Below are 17,351 nucleotides of genomic sequence, written 5' to 3'. Positions count from 1 at the left end.
TTTTATGTTTTACCCAGTGGAAATCCTGAGATTATTATTTTTTTTGAGCGAGATAGAAAATCCTTGTTACTTTTAATAATATTTTTGGGCCGCTGCTTCTAGCAAATTGTACATTTAAGCTACACATATGTAATTTCTTGAGGAGAAGCTGAATATTATCTACATATTTTTTACAAGTGAAACAGAAGCTACATTTTACAGAAAAAAAGAGCAGACAACAATCCTATAATGTTGTAGCATCCTACTATTTTTAACAATGGCATTGTACATGTAGCACTGACTGTCAGTAATGACAGTAAAAATGGTAGGGGGAGTTTTATTTTTTATTTCTATTAAATAGCAGGGTTCCCAGAAACAAATGCCTAAGTTAATAAAAGAAAAACACTGTAAAAACTGTTACAGGCAGCTGCTTTTAGGTACAAAGTACCAGAGGAAAAAAACAACATTATTAGGAATTTGCTTGTTATATATTAACATTAATAGTCCCAGTAGATAGAATTCTAACAGTTTGTACATTACATTTAAATTAAATCCCATTTAAAGTAAGTTGGATCTATTAGCCGAACCTTGGAGTGTCTGTATGTTTCACATGACCATTTGGCATTGATTAAAACACATCAATTGGAACACTTAAGAAAGTTACTCTGATTATGAATCTGCATGAAAGGTCCATAGCTCAGTAAAAAGGTGTCAGTAAGGCCTTTTTTTTCTTGGCCCATGGCTGGCTATTAAGTAAACATTTGATGTTTGTTGTCTGCTCTTTCCGTTTCATTATACTTTAAACTTGGCTAGGCTTTAACATTTATTTCCATTGGGAAAAAAAAAACACAGCCTAAGTTTTAATTGACATTGGAAGCTGTCCACCATGGATAGCCTAGATGATGTCTCAGCTCAAGCCTGCCATTTTTGGTACAGAAAAACAAGTTCTGTAGGAACCAAAGGTCCAGGTTGCCTCATCAAGTACAGTGCTGTAGTCTAGCTATCATTATTTTCTGTGAGGGGCATATTGTTAGTTATTTCAAGTTTTCCAGACATTTCTTTTTTCATGCCAGCCATGAGCCAAAAAAGTCCTTATTGACACTCATCCTTGAATAGCCATTTTTAGTGGTTCACTTATTCAAAATAATTAGAAAGCATAGTTTAATACGGTACATGGATTTTCCAAGTCCACTCTTTGTTATTTTTATGAATTCTCGCTTCTCACACTGTTGAAACTGCAAGCACTTATTAAAACTCATGGCTTGACATATCATTTTATATCTGGTCATTCAGTTGAGCAGCAAAAATCTCAGAAAATTTGTAAGTTATATCATTTATCTTGAAGCAGTTCCAAATTTAAATAGATCCACTTATCTTTACAAATCATGTACTCAGTGTTAACACACACTAATATATTATATATATATCATATTATAATATAATAATATATATATATAATATATATATATATATCACATGTAGTCCAACTTAACAAATGATTGTTTTCAATGGATACCACAGCTTATACTGTTCTAGTTTTGGAATAGGGGTGGGTAATTTTGTCAGAATAACTTTAATAGCTTTATTCAGTGATGTCACCTAATTAACCAGATAAACAACACACCTAATTTATGGCATTTTAATCAAGCATAATCTGTAATAGTAGGTTAAGATGATCTTCAGTTGGAAATTTCTGTGAAGAGCCCCTATAAAGGAATTGATTTTTAGATACCTATGTGTAACAAATGAAGTGGTCTGTACAGACTCGCGCTACAGAGGATGCGTGTATGCTTTTGAAATATATATGGTAAATTAGTGCCACACTGAAAAAGATTATGAAGCTCACTTATCTGGTTAAGTAGGTTAGAACCCAGCTGAATCGAGTCAATGCCAGTTATCCAGACCAGTTAATCTCACAGTAGAAGTACCTGAAAATCTCATTGAAACACCTACTTTAAAATAAGACTATTTTTTTCTTCTTTTTTTTCATATAGGACTTCCCATGATGTGTAGTTGAACATTCTAAGGAGTAGCAACTTTATCACATAACGAATGCACAGCAGAATTTGAGTTTTGAAAAAAAAAAAGCTATTGTCAGTAAGCACCGTCTTGCCTAGTGCACCACACTGCATTATTTTAAATAATGCGCTTTCCCAATCCAGTCAACTTTTTGAATTGATGATCATTTACAAAATAATTGAAATAAATTGTTTCTATTAAGTTGACCTGCACTTTATAATTTGTTATTACAACAACGGCTTCTGAACAAGAAATTACATTTAATATATCTATTTGGCCTTGTAAAAGGGTCAAAGTACAAGGGAGCATCTGAGATTCAAGTGTCAGTGTTGCTAAGCATGGCATTCACAATACTGGCACTATAAAATTTAAAATTAATTTATTGGAACAGTTTTTGTGCTGCCTTTCAATTTGATGTGAGTGTGCCTTGAATACTGATCTTCCTATCTGATGTCTTGATACTTTTGTGACGCAAAAGGATTGAGAAAAAAAAAAATCAATTAGGTGACATAATCCTAGTTTTCATGAATCAGAATATCAGGCAAGATATGATAAAAGAAAAAAAAAGATAAATTTACAAATAAGTAGAAGTACCCAGCGCAACTTTTCTCTCTCTCTCTCTCTCTCTCTCTACATCTCTGTATATCTATATACACATACACACACACACACACACACACACACACACACATATATATATATATAATCTTCACTTCAGGACAAGACTGCATCCCTCAGTAGAAAACGCCGGAGTGAATTGTAATACCACAGATAGTCAAGGAAGAGACTGGACAAAAATCAGGAACAACAGAAACTTAAAAAAAAAAGAATTTAGTGCACTCTCTAAAAATACGTTTACAGTATTGAAACAAGTACAAGGTTAAAAAAAAACAAAAACGTCTGTATATGTGTGTTTTAAATGATCAAGTATTTTTTTTCTGAGTTTGCTTATAAAGTTTCTCTGAATGCCATAGTGGCAATGTGTATCTTGTTTTTTTGGTGACGGGGTTTTAGTAAATATATATAAATAAATATTACAATTTTTCTTGTTTACTGTAAAAGTATACCAGTATTTGTAATATTGGAGAATGCCTGGGCATTTTACAAAAACAGGAAGAAAGAAAAAAAAAAACAAAAAACAAAAAAAAACAAAACTTTTTTATTTTTTATTTTCCAGTCAAATTTAAATGGTGGGTCTATTAAAATGTTTTTTGTCACTGTAACAGTAGTCTTGAGTTTTAGTAAAACTTTTATTCTGCCTTGGGTGTAAAAAAAAATCCAGAATTGTAAACAAAATGGGGGTGGGGGGTGGGGGGGGCAATGGGCAAGGTGACCAGCTACACAATGTAGAAAAATCCCTATTAGAAAATATTGCGTATTGTTATTGCTTTGCAGGAAATTAATCATATTCCTGAACTGTACTTATTTTTCTTCTTATGGAATGGATATTCTTAATGGCTGGTTTAAAATACTTGTGTAGGCACTTGCTGTCTTTTTACTGGAGCTTGTATTTTTTAAATTGTATGCTCATCCTTTGTGAAAAAGGTATTCAAAGTACCTTTACTCATTTTTGGGTAGTTAATTGAAAAGAAAAACAATTATAACAAGCTGCCATAATATATTTTTTTAATTTGGCAGGATAAAATATTGCAAAAGTAATAATAATAATAATAATAATAATAATAATAATAATAATAATAATAATAATAATTTGTATGCTTAAATGAATCCTATTGTACAGATGGGTTCAAAAGGTTGTTTGACAGCCTTTTGGCTACAAAAAAAAATGCAAAAGTAAATGTTTTGTTTACTAGTATTTTGGTTGTAAATATTTTTTATGATTGCCCTGTTTTTGGTTGTGTTCTGACAGGTACTGGAAGCAACTTTTGCTTTTTGGGCCTACCCTTAACCTTTCTAGGTGTAAAAGACAGACCTGAGTTTAAAGCCACCTGCCCCAAATACAGAGCACAAAGCTGGTATGCTCTTGTCTATAGTTATTAATATCACATCATGATCAACTGTCAAAACTAGTGGGCTGTGTATGTGGATTCCAGTTAAAACAGGAAAACAGGGACCTGGGAATTTGCTATGCACTGTTGCAGTTATTTGTTATTTGTACCCATTAAACCTTAAATTTGTACCTATTAAATTTGTACCCATGGTGGCACTTAATGCTTCATAATCTGACCATAAATTTAATTCATATTAATTCTCTGAAGAAAAAAAAGAAATTGCTACAATTTACAATTTCTGTGCATTAACTTGCGGTGGCCCAATTTGACTGTATTTTTATAAATCAAATTGTTCATACTTGTTAAGAGCTGCTTCCTGTTGACAATGCTTTTTGCCAGACACTGAGAATTTAAGTATCAACATTAAGCAGAAGCAACCAGTTACTGCTGGTTGCTTGTGCCTGTTAAACTTTATAACTACCCTATCGTGCTTGGGAACGTCCTAGCATTAGAAGCTCTCACCTCCTAGTCAGAACGAGACAACTTTGGTATGCAGGTCTTGCCAGTCCTTTGAATAAAAGTGCTTTGCTGCTGTTCACTCCTTATTTGACATTCCATTATTTTTTCTTAATGTTTGTATTTAATAATTATACAGGGTTGGGATGAAAATCTGTACCTTTTGATATGTCATAATGTTCAAGGGGAGGGGAGCGGAGGGGGGGGGGGTGTTATGAGTAGGGATGTTATGCATACTGTGTGTGATGTCACTTTATTTAAATACATAAACTGATTCTATAGGCTTGTGTTGTCTATGATGTCATTTCAAGCGGCAGACGTGTTCTGAGGCCAGTTCAGCCTATTTTCAGTCATAATAGTAAACGTCAATAAGGACTCCAACTGGTCAAGGGGAGGGGAGCGGAGGGGGGGGGGGTGTTATGAGTAGGGATGTTATGCATACTGTGTGTGATGTCACTTTATTTAAATACATAAACTGATTCTATAGGCTTGTGTTGTCTATGATGTCATTTCAAGCGGCAGACGTGTTCTGAGGCCAGTTCAGCCTATTTTCAGTCAATATAGTAAACGTCATATAAGGACTCCAACTGGTATTTGTGGAATCTTTTTCTTTATTCAATTTCAATGAAAACAGCAAAAAATAAATTCACATGACTTACCAACTGTCCACACTCCATTCTAACACCATTTATTGATACTAATATATTTCTCTTCTCATGTTTTCAACTGTTGTTTTTTGACAGCACCTGGATTTCGTCTTTCAAAATAAACTCTGAATATTGTCAAAATATGAACTTAAAAGGTAATGCACAAACTGAAGTTTGAGATACTACAGTTTTATTTTCCACCCGTGACCATGAGGCAAAAGTTATTATTGTGAAGAAAAAAAAATAAATGTGTGAGGTTTGACTTCCTCCAGTAGTAATATCAAAACAGTCCTCATGCTGCAGTATGTTTCATTTAGGTCAGTGTTGGCACCCTATCTAAAATGTAGTTTCAGTCCTCACAATGCTTTCCAAAATGGTCCTTTTCACATATGGTCACACATCTGGTATCTCAAAATTCACTTCAAACCCTAAAGCTTTACTGTTCAATATTTTGTAGGCAAAATCTGGTCACAATCTTGTTGACACCCATCCTTTATTTAGAACAAATTTGCACAGATCGCTAAAATAATTTTTATATATATATTTTTTTCTGCTTGTATTATATTCTTGAATAATTATATTTTTTAGGTCAACTTTCAGTAGCAAATCTGTAATAATTATTCTGCATTATTTTATTTGGTTATATTGACAGATTTTGCTTTGCTCTGGATGTGCATCTGTGCCTCTTAAAGCTTGCAACCTGAGCAATACGGGAACTGCAGGTGTCTTCACTTAACATTACCTCTCTCAACTGAGAAGTAGCAGTTATTGCGGTCTCTCACTAACACTACAATCATTAAACCATTAATACAAGTGTGCTTCCTGTCATTTCAAAGCTAACCATGAAAGGTGCACACAGGAGTAACAGCTTAGCTCTTATTAACACTTGGAACACTTACTAGACAACAACTGGAAACGTGTTGCATAAAGTACCAATGATTTCATTGACTGATAAAGTCGCAATCGTCTTGGTTTGCACACTTTTAACACAGTTTATTGTTACTGTCATGGTTTATGCAACTCAATTTGAGAAGCATTCGGTCAACTTGACATAATCCAACTCCCTATATTAAGCAAAAGTAAAATCAAAATGAACACACGAAGAAATAGGTTTATTAGATTGACTTGCATATTGTAATTCCTACTTGCAGGTTCCAGTTTACAGGTACTAACCACTCGCTAGAATTAAACATTCTGCAGAGCTCCAAAGGATATCACACTGTGTCACCCTTTATCAGAAATGAAATTCATTATAATCACCACCATTTTACAAGGCTGCTTGAAACCCAATCACTGATGCAAGGATAACAATGTTAACTCCTTTGATAAAAATTAAATACAATCCTTTTTAAGTTTGTATGTATCCTGTAATGTTTTAATGCTTGGCTTTGTCCCAGTGAAAGAGTTGCATATATAAATGCATAAGAAAGGAGTCAGGTGTGCATGGATTTTAAACTGCAATTTGCACTTGTGTTTTGTGGCACAACAGTTAATAGCTTGCCTTTACAAATGCATTGTAAGTAACATTCTCAGGATATTTAAACATATGGGTTTTAGTCGGGCCCAATCATTATAAAATCTGGAATGACTCCTGGGTGGAAAGGTAAGCAGTAGTTACCTACAGGTGCATACCGGCCTGCTGGATTTTCAAACTAAATTGGGCCTGAGGGGCCACACTTTCAGAGCCATTTACAGTACTGCTTGATCAGATATGCAATCACTTCAATATTTTAACCCAAACATGATCAGACACCATAAGGTACTTTCCCAAAAGTTGTGCTGAAGTTAGATACTTCTAATTTACTCTTTTCTAAACCGTTAGTGCTGCAAAAAGGTACTTTATATAAAAACACATGGGTTTACTGGCATATTTCTTGTCTGCGATCATAGGAAACCAAAAAGCGAAATTAGGCCAGGGCCCACAATTAGTCTTGGCTAGACCAAATTCAATCGTTCTGTTGGTAAGTCTTGATTTGGCATCAGTTGCAAGGAGATTCTGTAATTAACCATATCTTCGACTACCCTTCTCTTTGAAGTGCCCTGCAGGGAGGATTATCTCAGCATGGGAGAAAAAAATTGACATGCATCTCCTCTATGCATTCCACTGAAACTCACAGACTAGTTAAATGGCACTAGAAGCTTAGCTGTGGGGAAGTCTTGTTTCAGCTAGACTGCTATTATGAAAAAAGATTCAAATGAAAAGAGGGATCCATAAGAACACAAAATGCATGGCATCCCTACAGTCTTGTTTTAGCCCTTCGTTTAACATGTTCCTATTGTCCCAGCACATGCAATCCCACATGGAAGCTGTTACTTTGCACATGTAAGTTTACATGAAATTACAGATATCAAAAGGTCCAAGTTCAGGCTTTCATCCTTTGTCATGCTTTGTGTGATCATAGACAATTCAATAATCTCAGTTAATGGTGCTCTCATTGTTTGTACAACTGCAAAGCAAAACCTTTGCATTTGCAAAGTGACACGATTTTTTTAATTTTTACAATTCTTGTAATCACAGTTTTTTTTTTGCTATATGTTTTGAACTATTTATTATTCTTGATATGTGTATTTTGTTTAAACAGCAGAGCAGCTTTATCATTTTTTTTTGTTTGTTTTTGTTTTTAATTATTCAGATGGCCGCCAGTCATTTCATTGTGGCTTTTTGAATATGATTTTCTCTTTTGCTCTCGCTTTATTTCATTTTGTACGTCACATAATTTGGTTTACCAATGTCTGTCCTTTTCATTTTTATAATCTTTACAAAAAAAAAAAAAAAAAAACCTCCACAGTGTTTATTTTCAGTTTCAAGTGCTACAAAAATAACTTGGACATTAAACTTTCTGATCAAACTTAGCCAGTCTTGTCTGTTTCTTAAAAGCTGCAAAGCATTGACAGTTTTAGAACACAAACCTTAAGAATTAAATATTAGTTTATTTCTCCTCCAGACACTTTGTGAAGTAATTATTCTTATTATATGTTTTTAAAGCTTCAGCATAACTCTTATCTCATTTCATCATAGATTCAAGGTCATGTATGACAAATACACATTTCCATGATCTAGGGACGCTTATTCTCCCACACAGGTTATAATTTATTTTTGTATTTACATGTCATTTTAAAAATGTAATTTAAATGTGTTTGATAATCATTTCTACAAACCAAGCAAATAAAGCTTTTGTTAAAAAAAGACACTTAACTAAATTTGCACTATACGTTAAAAGTTTAATTTAATTTAAAAAATGCACTTAAACCACAATTTAGTAATTCCTTAAAATGTAATCCAGTAACAGCAATTAGAAATGGTGAAAAGGGCAAATAGTAATAACAGTACAGAACTTACTGAAAACTGAAATTAAACTGTACAGAAGAGAGATTACTCTAAATTAATAACCTATTTAGTATGTTCTTTGTCCAAAAAACATTAAAAACAACGTCCATATTTGAGTTATTAAAAAAACAACCCTCATAACAACATGAAAAGCAACATAAGAAGGTGACACCAAAATAAGAAAGGTACAGTGCTTAGATGCTATTCAAAGACTGTAGGATACAATGAAGATGCAATTTGAGTACCTCAAGGTCAAAGGTCTTAGAGGAAGTGCAAACAGAAATTATCTGAGAAGGAAACTTGCTTAGTCACATAACCTGACACATCTCAAGTAATATTTTAAATAGTCTTGCCAATAGACAAGAATTTGCGCAAGACCATAAATGAGAGACAGTAATACAGTTCACAAAGACGCTGCAGAACAAAAGATGTGTTAAGAGGGGACTGCACTTAATTAAAATAACAGAGTGAAAGTCTCAATGGGCACACTCATTGAGGGTGTCATAGCAAATCGGGATTCCCAAGACCATTATTATAATTAATATCATTATTGTTATGCAGTCATGTCCTTATCCTATCGATTTGGTATGGTTGTGCCACGTGCGTTATTATAAGTGGTCAAAGCCCACTCTTTCTGTAAAGGTTCCGCAATTGTCCTAATGGTTAATGTGAGGGACAGTCTATTCTACACAATAGTGTGTATCCGTGAATGCATTGATGCGTGTCACGAGTCAGTTTGAGATTTTTTAAGAATGAGACATAACGTTCAAGTCAGATCCCCTTGCTTGACTGGGGAAGATTTTTCAATATTAACTGTCTTGCTATACTACTAACTGTGGTTTGGAGCTGTTGTTTTACCTCTCCAAGTGGGTGAGAGGGAAATGAAAACACACACACAGACACACTGCACAAAAACACACAGCATTTCATCATCCTTGTTTTATTTCATGAATACACGAAGAACCCTATTAATGAGAAAACAATGTTTTTTGCTTTAAATAGGGCCTTAGAAAAGGCTGGCGGTACTTTTTTTTTTTCTCTTGACAACTACAAACAGCTGAAATCAATCAATCCTCATATTTATATATATATATTTTTTAAGTGACAAAAGGGTAAGTTCTTTAAAACTGCACTCTGAAGAAATACAACTGCTCCTGAGGTGCACAGTGCCTTTTTGATATTCAGATTTGCCTGCCTACACACAGCATTATGACACATTTGGATGATCGCATTGTGGGATTAAAAGGCTGCCTTGTCATTTTCAACAACAATACCACGATTTAGAAATGCTATTTCTCGCACAGTTCCCCGCATTAACGCAGGGACTGAAGATTTACATAAATCTTTGTCTTAAGATGAAAGAAAGGTTTGAGACAATGAAGTTAAGCTTTAGAAATGGAAAAAGTGAAATAGGGAGAAATTTTTATTCTAAATTATCCACTACATTGTAGATACAAAGATGCATTACACATTCTTTTTTCATCCTGTCACAGGAAAAAAAAAAAAAAGCATTAGCTGTAAGGGTTGAAAAACAATAGAAAGGGCTTTGTTCATTGCTTGCTTAGTGATCCATTTTACTACAGTACTTTGTGTTTGGAGCAGCCATTTTCAAAACAGATCTAGATTGCTGTGCCTACTTTCCCTTGATTGGATGTGATTGTGAATCTGCTTGTATTAAGCCAAGAGATCGTATCTGAATTCGGCCACTAATGGCAAAATAAGACGAGTGGTAAGAACATGATTTAATTTAATATTGCCTATTTTAAAATGAAACCTTATTCAAGCACTGAATAAGCCTAATGAAAGTTTCATAGCAATTCACACTTTTTTTTTTTATCATAGACTCACCTTATACAGTACACTTAATAGGAGATTCCTTCCGGTACCTTCAGACTAAACAGCTTTTTTTAATAACTGTTATTTAAAAAGCCACTAATCTGTCTGTTGTGTTTTTTGGATATTAAAATCCACATTCTAAAAACCTAAATATGTAATAACATAATCAGTTGACCTATGTGGTGAACATCCTATCTTGAACCACTGAAAAAGTTATTTACATCTTTCAATATTATAATCGGTCCGTGATAAATCATCCAGGCTTGACTGGTTTGCAGCTGATAAAAAAAAAGAAAGCCTCTTTTCTCCATGTTACATCGCTCTGGGATGTTTTGGTGCTTTCTGTTGCGATCAACTCTCGGGGGCTGGAGTCCTCAGGAACATGACATTGTAATCTTGGCCATGTTTTATTAATGGACCCTACTGAAGGAGATAACGGCTGTTTTAACAAAGATGATTGCTTTAGAGGCTACTCGCTCGTCCTGAGGTAATTAAGACAAAGTCGCTACCGTGGTTCGGGGTGGGATTTATATAACCGGGCAGCTATTATTTCTTTAAAAAATAAATAAAAAAAGATTTTCTGGAGCCAAGTCAAAAAGGTCTGAAGTAAAAGATCCTTTGTCATATTTTATCAGTGCTTAAACATACAGCATCTCTTTCATGTGTCAGTAATGAATCTATTAAAAGAAAAAAAAAAGTACCATTATCCAGTGAGAAATCAAACATTAGGTTTATTAAAAGAAACAAAAAATGAGGCTTCTATGTAGATAATCCTTTAATTTGTCTGGTAAAATCACTAACAAATGATGCATTTGATTAGCAACTTAATATTTTCACATATTATATCAGGCATATTAAATAATACTGTAATAATACAGTATTTTAGACCATGATATAAAGTAAGAGCACAATGGGTTTATGCTTACCCCCCCCCCCCCTCACTACACACACACATATCACATATTTTAGCAGTAGTACTCAAACAATCATACTTTTAACAAGAGACATGAGTTCAGGCATTTTGTACAGCAGCACATTTCATAACTATAGCCTTCATCCACTTGTCTGTCATAACTTGGATGGCAGGACATCAGCAGCCTCAGGCTTCCCCACAGTCATGTTAGTGCCATCCAGCTCAGAGTGCAGGGACCTATTTTGTTCCTGTGCTGCTAAGGGGGACACTCCAGTCAGCTTCAAGCCCCCTAGTGAGAAAACAAATTGGTCTCTGTTCCTATTCACATCAATTGATGTTCTATTAGTACCAGATGGCCTTGATAGGCATAACCCTGTCTTGCAGAAAATACATACAAATGCCAATCACTATTCATTTTCCCTTTAGTCTAAGAGGATCTACTCATTTAGGCAATGCTGGATCAGCCAATAGCTATCTCCTCGAAATATTAGATTGAATATTTGGTACAGTATTTAAAAGTGGCCGCACACACTGCTGTGCTGAAGTAAGATTTCACATAGAACAAACCTAACTGGGTTTCAGACAGTGTAAGCTTTTGTCCTTTATAATGAGCAGAACCTCTTTTTCTAAGTTTCCGGATCCAGTTTTCTTTTCATTTTGACACATGTTGATGCTAATTTTCTAAACTGGTTTTAAAGATGCAATCAGATCACTCAGACAGAGTAACACAGAGGTTTCAAGAAAACATGTGTTTGACACCAGCAACTGAAACCATGCTGATTAACCATTTTAGCTAAAAAGTAAACTGTGGAATATTGTAATATAAAACAACCACCCAAAAATTATGTTTTCTATAACATATTATTTATTACATTTTCTTTGTAGGACTGTTTTCACCATATATATCCAACACTGAAAAACATAGATGATGGACCAAGGGCCTTAGCCAAACAAAATAGCGCACTACCAAATAATCAGGTACAGCAGTACTAGATATTCAACAGCACAGCATTTTCTCTTCAGAACTCTACTGGAGATTTACTTAAAACATTTCTCCTGTAAGGTTAAGGTTAAGGTTAACAGTCTTGTGATGACACACAAGGTTTCATTTGCTGGTACTTTACTGAGGAATGAATCAGTGTCCAGGAGCGTGTTCTTGTGGACCTAGGTTAAAATAATGGCTTGTAACCAAATTGTGAGTTTTGATTAGCACTTAAAGCGTGACACTGTGTTTTTAGAAAAATTAAAGTGGTTTATCTAATTCTGTAATGGACCTCAAAAACAATCCAAAAATAAAGAAAGCCTCAGTTACTGTACTGTGGTCATTATTGCCTAAACGAACACCACAGTCAACTAATTTTTGGGTTGCATCATTACATATCCTAAAAACTGTTTTAAAATTAATTTGCAATTAAGGAATCCCTTTGCCTCAATTTTAATCTCCTGTCATTACCCAGTGTTAGCCTGAGGTGAAGGTCTGTACACCATCACCTTCCCTACAGCAGCTCTGGACAGAAGTGTCTGGAGCTGGGAGTGACAGTTTAGATAAAACACAGCTATTTCTTACCAGTATACTCTATTAGTGAAGTGGCCTTTTGTCTTTAAAGTTTAGTTAAGGTAATTGCTTATATTAACACTGTATATAACACTACGTAACACAATTTTTGTTCCTGGGTAGTAAGTGTTATTTCCTAATTGCTTATGCCTCAAAAGTATAGAAAATGGCCATTATTCCCCACAAACTTTGCTTTTGTGACCAAGACAGTGATATTTTGAAATTTACCTATTTTCACTGAGAAAACGGATGAATTTGTATCTTTTCGTTCACATAAAGTCAGAAAAAAACAACATGAATCCAAATTAACACGTATTTATACTAAAGTAATACAAAAATGACTACAAAAGATACAGAAGTGAGTAGTTTTTCGAGATTTACGATTATACTGTAAATCACTTTCACGAATCAGCCCCCAAATGTAGTCTCCCATCATGTTCTGTTATACTGTCCTTGGTAGCGGCGTTCAAAGTCCAGTATATCCTGGTGGAAGCACTCGCCTTGCTCCTACGAGTACGCTCCAGTGTTCTCCTTGAATTTATCAAGATGAGCATCAAGGATATGGACTTTGAGGGACATCCTACAGCCCATTGTGCTGTATTTCTTCACCAGAGTCTCAACAAGCTCCACATAGTTTTTGACCTTGTGATTGCCCAGGAAGCCCCGAACCACTGCGACAAAGCTGTTCCAAGCCGCTTTCTCCTTACTAGTGAGCTTCTTGGGGAATTCATTGCACTCCAGGATCTTCTTTATCTGTGGTCCGACGAAGACACCGGCTTTGACCTTTGTCTCAGACAGCTTAGGGAAGAAGTCTTGAAGGTACTTGAAGGCTGCCGACTCCTTATCTAGAGCTCTGACAGATTGTTTCATAAGGCCCAATTTGATGTGCAATGGTGGCATTAGCACCTTCTGGGGTTCCACCAGTGGCTCCCATTTGACGTTGTTCCTCCCCACAGAGAACTCGGTCCGCTGTGGCCAGTCCCGCCTGTGGTAGTGCGCCTTGGTGTCCCTGCTGTCCCAAAGGCAAAGATAGCAGGGAAACTTGGTAAAACCGCCTTGGAGACCCATCAGGAATGCCACCATTTTGAAGTCTCCTATGACCTCCCAGCCGTACTCATCATACTTCAAGGCATCCAGCAAGGTCTTGATGCTGTTGTAATCCTCTTTGAGGTGCACCGAATGAGCCAGGGGAAGAGACGGGTACTTGTTACCATTATGGAGCAGCACGGCTTTGAGGCTCCTGGACGAGCTGTCAATGAAGAGGCGCCACTCATTTTGGTTACAGGCGATTCCGATTACCTCGAACAGACTGGTCACATTGTGGCAGAAGCAGAGCCAATCTTGACGGGTGAAGAAGCTGGAAAAAGGTTGGTGACGCTTCCTCTGATCTGCGACTTGCACACTTTCATCCAACAAGTTCCATTGCTTGAGCCTAGACGTCAAAAGCTCGGCATTGGACTTGGTGAGACCAAGATCTCTAATCAAGTCGTTGAGGTCTTTTTGGTTGGGGTAGTATGGGTTTCTCTCCTCAGCTCCACCTCTGAAATTGTCATCTGGATCTACAACGTCTTCCTCGCTCTCTGACATGCTACTCTCTTCTAAAGACGGCTGCTCTCTCTCCGGAGGAGTGGGTACGGGGAGCTCATGGCAGTGTGGTACCGGGGCGATGGATGAAGGAAGGTCCGGATACGTGATAGCAGGTGCATTCTTGCCAGTCCGACGTTTGGAAGGGTCCACCATGCAGAAGTAGCAGTTGCTTGAGTGGTCAGTGGGTTCCCGCCAAATTCTTGGGATAGCGAACTTCATGGATCTCTTTTCCCCTCTGTACCATCCTACAAAAATACATTTATTTCACCCATGACTAATGTGTAAGAGATTCTCGCAACATTTTTCATATATGATATATTTTTTCAATAACATTGAAATTTGTAAAACATTTTAAAATTAAAAACTTTTACAATTTTAAAAATTTAAACAAATTTTATAAATAAAATTCCGAGCAACAATTGTCCATCTTACCTTCCAGAGATTTTTTTGCAGTGCTCGCAGGTGAAATGAGGTGCCCAGGGTTTGTCTTGATCCCCGACAGGCATGCCGAAATATGCCTTGTAGGCCTCACACATCTTAGCAGATGCTTCCACGGAGCACTTTTTCGCTCTTGTCTTGATAAATTGGCCGCAGACATAGCAAAATGCGTCTGCCAGATGCTTGCAGCCTTTTGATGCCATCTCAGAAAAATGCAGATATGTATCCACTTAGGCAGCTGGAACTAAACTGAACTGGTGGGCTTAAGGCCCCTGTACTTATACTACTATTTATATTACTGGAAAGTTCTAGAAAGTTCTAGAAGTTACTCCAAGTTTACTCAGCACTGAATCTATCTGGAATGTTCTGGAAAATAGGTACATTTCAAAATATCACTGTCCTGGTCACAAAAGCAAAGTTTGTGGGGAATAATAGCCATTTTCTATACTTTTGAGGCATAAGCAATTAGGAAATAACACTTACTACCCAGGAACAAAAAAAAAAAAAAAAAAAAAATTGTTACACGGTGTAATCGTATTGCCAATCAAACATCAAAGTTCTCATCATGCTAAGTTCTAGAAAGTTCAGATTTTTATGTGAATCAAGCTTTTAAAAGCAACCCCCCCCCCCAATAATTACGGCTGATATATTTTTCGTTAACATTTTATTTAAATGTGTTTCTAATACGATTCTTGCTTAGAAAACACTACCACTTAACAGAAGACATAGCAAGTTCCTTAAAGGAAAAGAAAAATGGTCTGCAATCTCTATGGCCCTGCTGTGCTGCAGACTGACCTCAGAATAAGACATATACCTAATGCTTGACTCTTTAATTAAGTGCAAGACAATTGTCTCTGATACGCTCAAGCCCTTGGTTCTTCAATGGACTGAGATGCCAATACTTTAAAAATCATAATGCATGGGTAATGTTCAGCTTTTTGCAATAAAACATTGCATGCATTTTGTAGAAGTGAGATACAACAGCAACACTGGAACATTTAGCTGCCTCTTTGGGGAATGCATTACTAGATCATTTCATATCACATATCACGAAAGTGAACAGATTTCAAGTGAGTCCAGCACACAGATTTTTCTTGAGTGAAGAGTAGAGTGGTTACTGTTTTGGACACACCTCCCATCCTTCAATGCCAGCCTCATTGCACAGACAGAGATACCAGTTGTGGAGGAGTCTATGATTGTGCTTGTTTTGTCTCCTGTTGTAATCTTGGAGGTGCATGTTGTAGTAAGGGGTCACCTTAGGTCAGAGTTAAATTATATGTCCCACTGCCGAGAAATAAGGTTGTTTGAAGAGGTTGTGTTTTAAATCCAAGAGATTTCATCCAATCATGGTTTTATCAGTTCACAGTGACAGACATTGCCACTGATGCAGTCTCTATCCAGTGAATAATAGGATAGTCCCAAAAAAAATAAAAAAGGAACTGTTCATGAAATATTAAATTAAATTAAAAGGGTGAAAATCCCTCAAACATGGCAGCTGCTCCTGCTGTTGCCGTTCAGTTGTGTGGGACAGCTGCGTGTTCACAGGGTCTGCTTTTCTGTAATGCCTATTTGGGCCAGATAATAATAACAGCTTAGCTTTGGGTTTGCTGTGGCACTCTTGCTAAATGCCGACCCATAAATACTTTTATGCTGTCTTTAGAGGAGAGCAGCTTACTATATTTGATGTAGCAGCCCAGCTGCAGGGTGTAATGACTGCCAACATTCTCCACATTGCATTGGTATAATAAGAAGTATAGCTGTAAGGATGGGAAGAGCAGATTGATTACCCCCTGCAATTTGTAAGGCTATTAAACTAACTAATTAATTTGATTTGATTAATCAATTAATTATTAATTAATTAAAGTTTATTAATTAATTCATAATTAAAAATAAAATTTTAAATTAAAGAATCTATAGATTATTTGTAAACAACATTGTTATACACGTATTTACCCATGGTCTGTATCCTGGGGGGGGGGGGGGGTGGGGGGGGGGGGGGTGGGCATGGGTCCCAAAAATAATAAATTTTTTAATTTTTGTATTTATTTAAATTACAGCACACATTTTAACCTAGGCTACATCGTATAATGGCCGGATACTTTATTTGGCTTTATTGGCTACTTTGATTGGCTCACCAATAATACTTCCACCAATCAGAGGGTTGCATACAGTACTCATAGTGATCCGTCATCTGTCAGACTGTTATACAGAACAGATTAAAGAAGTGCTGGACAAGAGAAACTATGTGTCAGATATCAAAGTGGAGATGAGAGTGGCAGTGATGAAGCCAATTTGTTTGAAAACATTAAAAGTAGATCAGACATTTCCATCAATGGATTTAAAAATGTGGAATTGATGATGCAGTCAGAAACCCAGACACAGTGCAAACTGCCTGCTAGTAGGACTGTTCTTTTAAAGTTAAGATAAAAAGTCTTGTACCAAGATTTTAGTACACTTATGTAAATGGCATAACTGCACAGTTGTGGATTTGACTGTACTTGTGTGATATGAGTCACTTGTTACAAATGATACCTCTGGTTTCTGGATGAAATTATATACTTTTAATGGTGTCTGAAAGAGA

At 36.0% G+C, this 17,351-nt stretch overlaps 1 protein-coding gene across 1 annotated transcript in view; it reads left to right on the top strand.

The window, feature by feature from the left end:
• The window catches only part of LOC121324416 (B-cell lymphoma/leukemia 11B-like), a 43,621-nt gene extending 40,325 nt beyond the window's left edge, over positions 1–3,296 (top strand). Inside the window, exon 4 of the mRNA XM_041266261.1 lies at positions 1,974–3,296. Coding sequence (XP_041122195.1) covers positions 1,974–1,996 — 23 coding nt within the window. The 3' untranslated portion in view covers positions 1,997–3,296. The remainder of the gene's footprint in view (positions 1–1,973) is intronic.
• The last annotated feature ends 14,055 nt before the right edge of the window (positions 3,297–17,351 follow it).

Source organism: Polyodon spathula, chromosome 12 (assembly GCF_017654505.1).
Source record: "Polyodon spathula isolate WHYD16114869_AA chromosome 12, ASM1765450v1, whole genome shotgun sequence".
In the NCBI taxonomy this organism is placed as follows: Eukaryota; Metazoa; Chordata; class Actinopteri; order Acipenseriformes; family Polyodontidae; genus Polyodon; species Polyodon spathula.
Note: the sequence above shows the minus strand (reverse complement) of the source record. Positions and strands in the feature narration are given on the sequence as shown.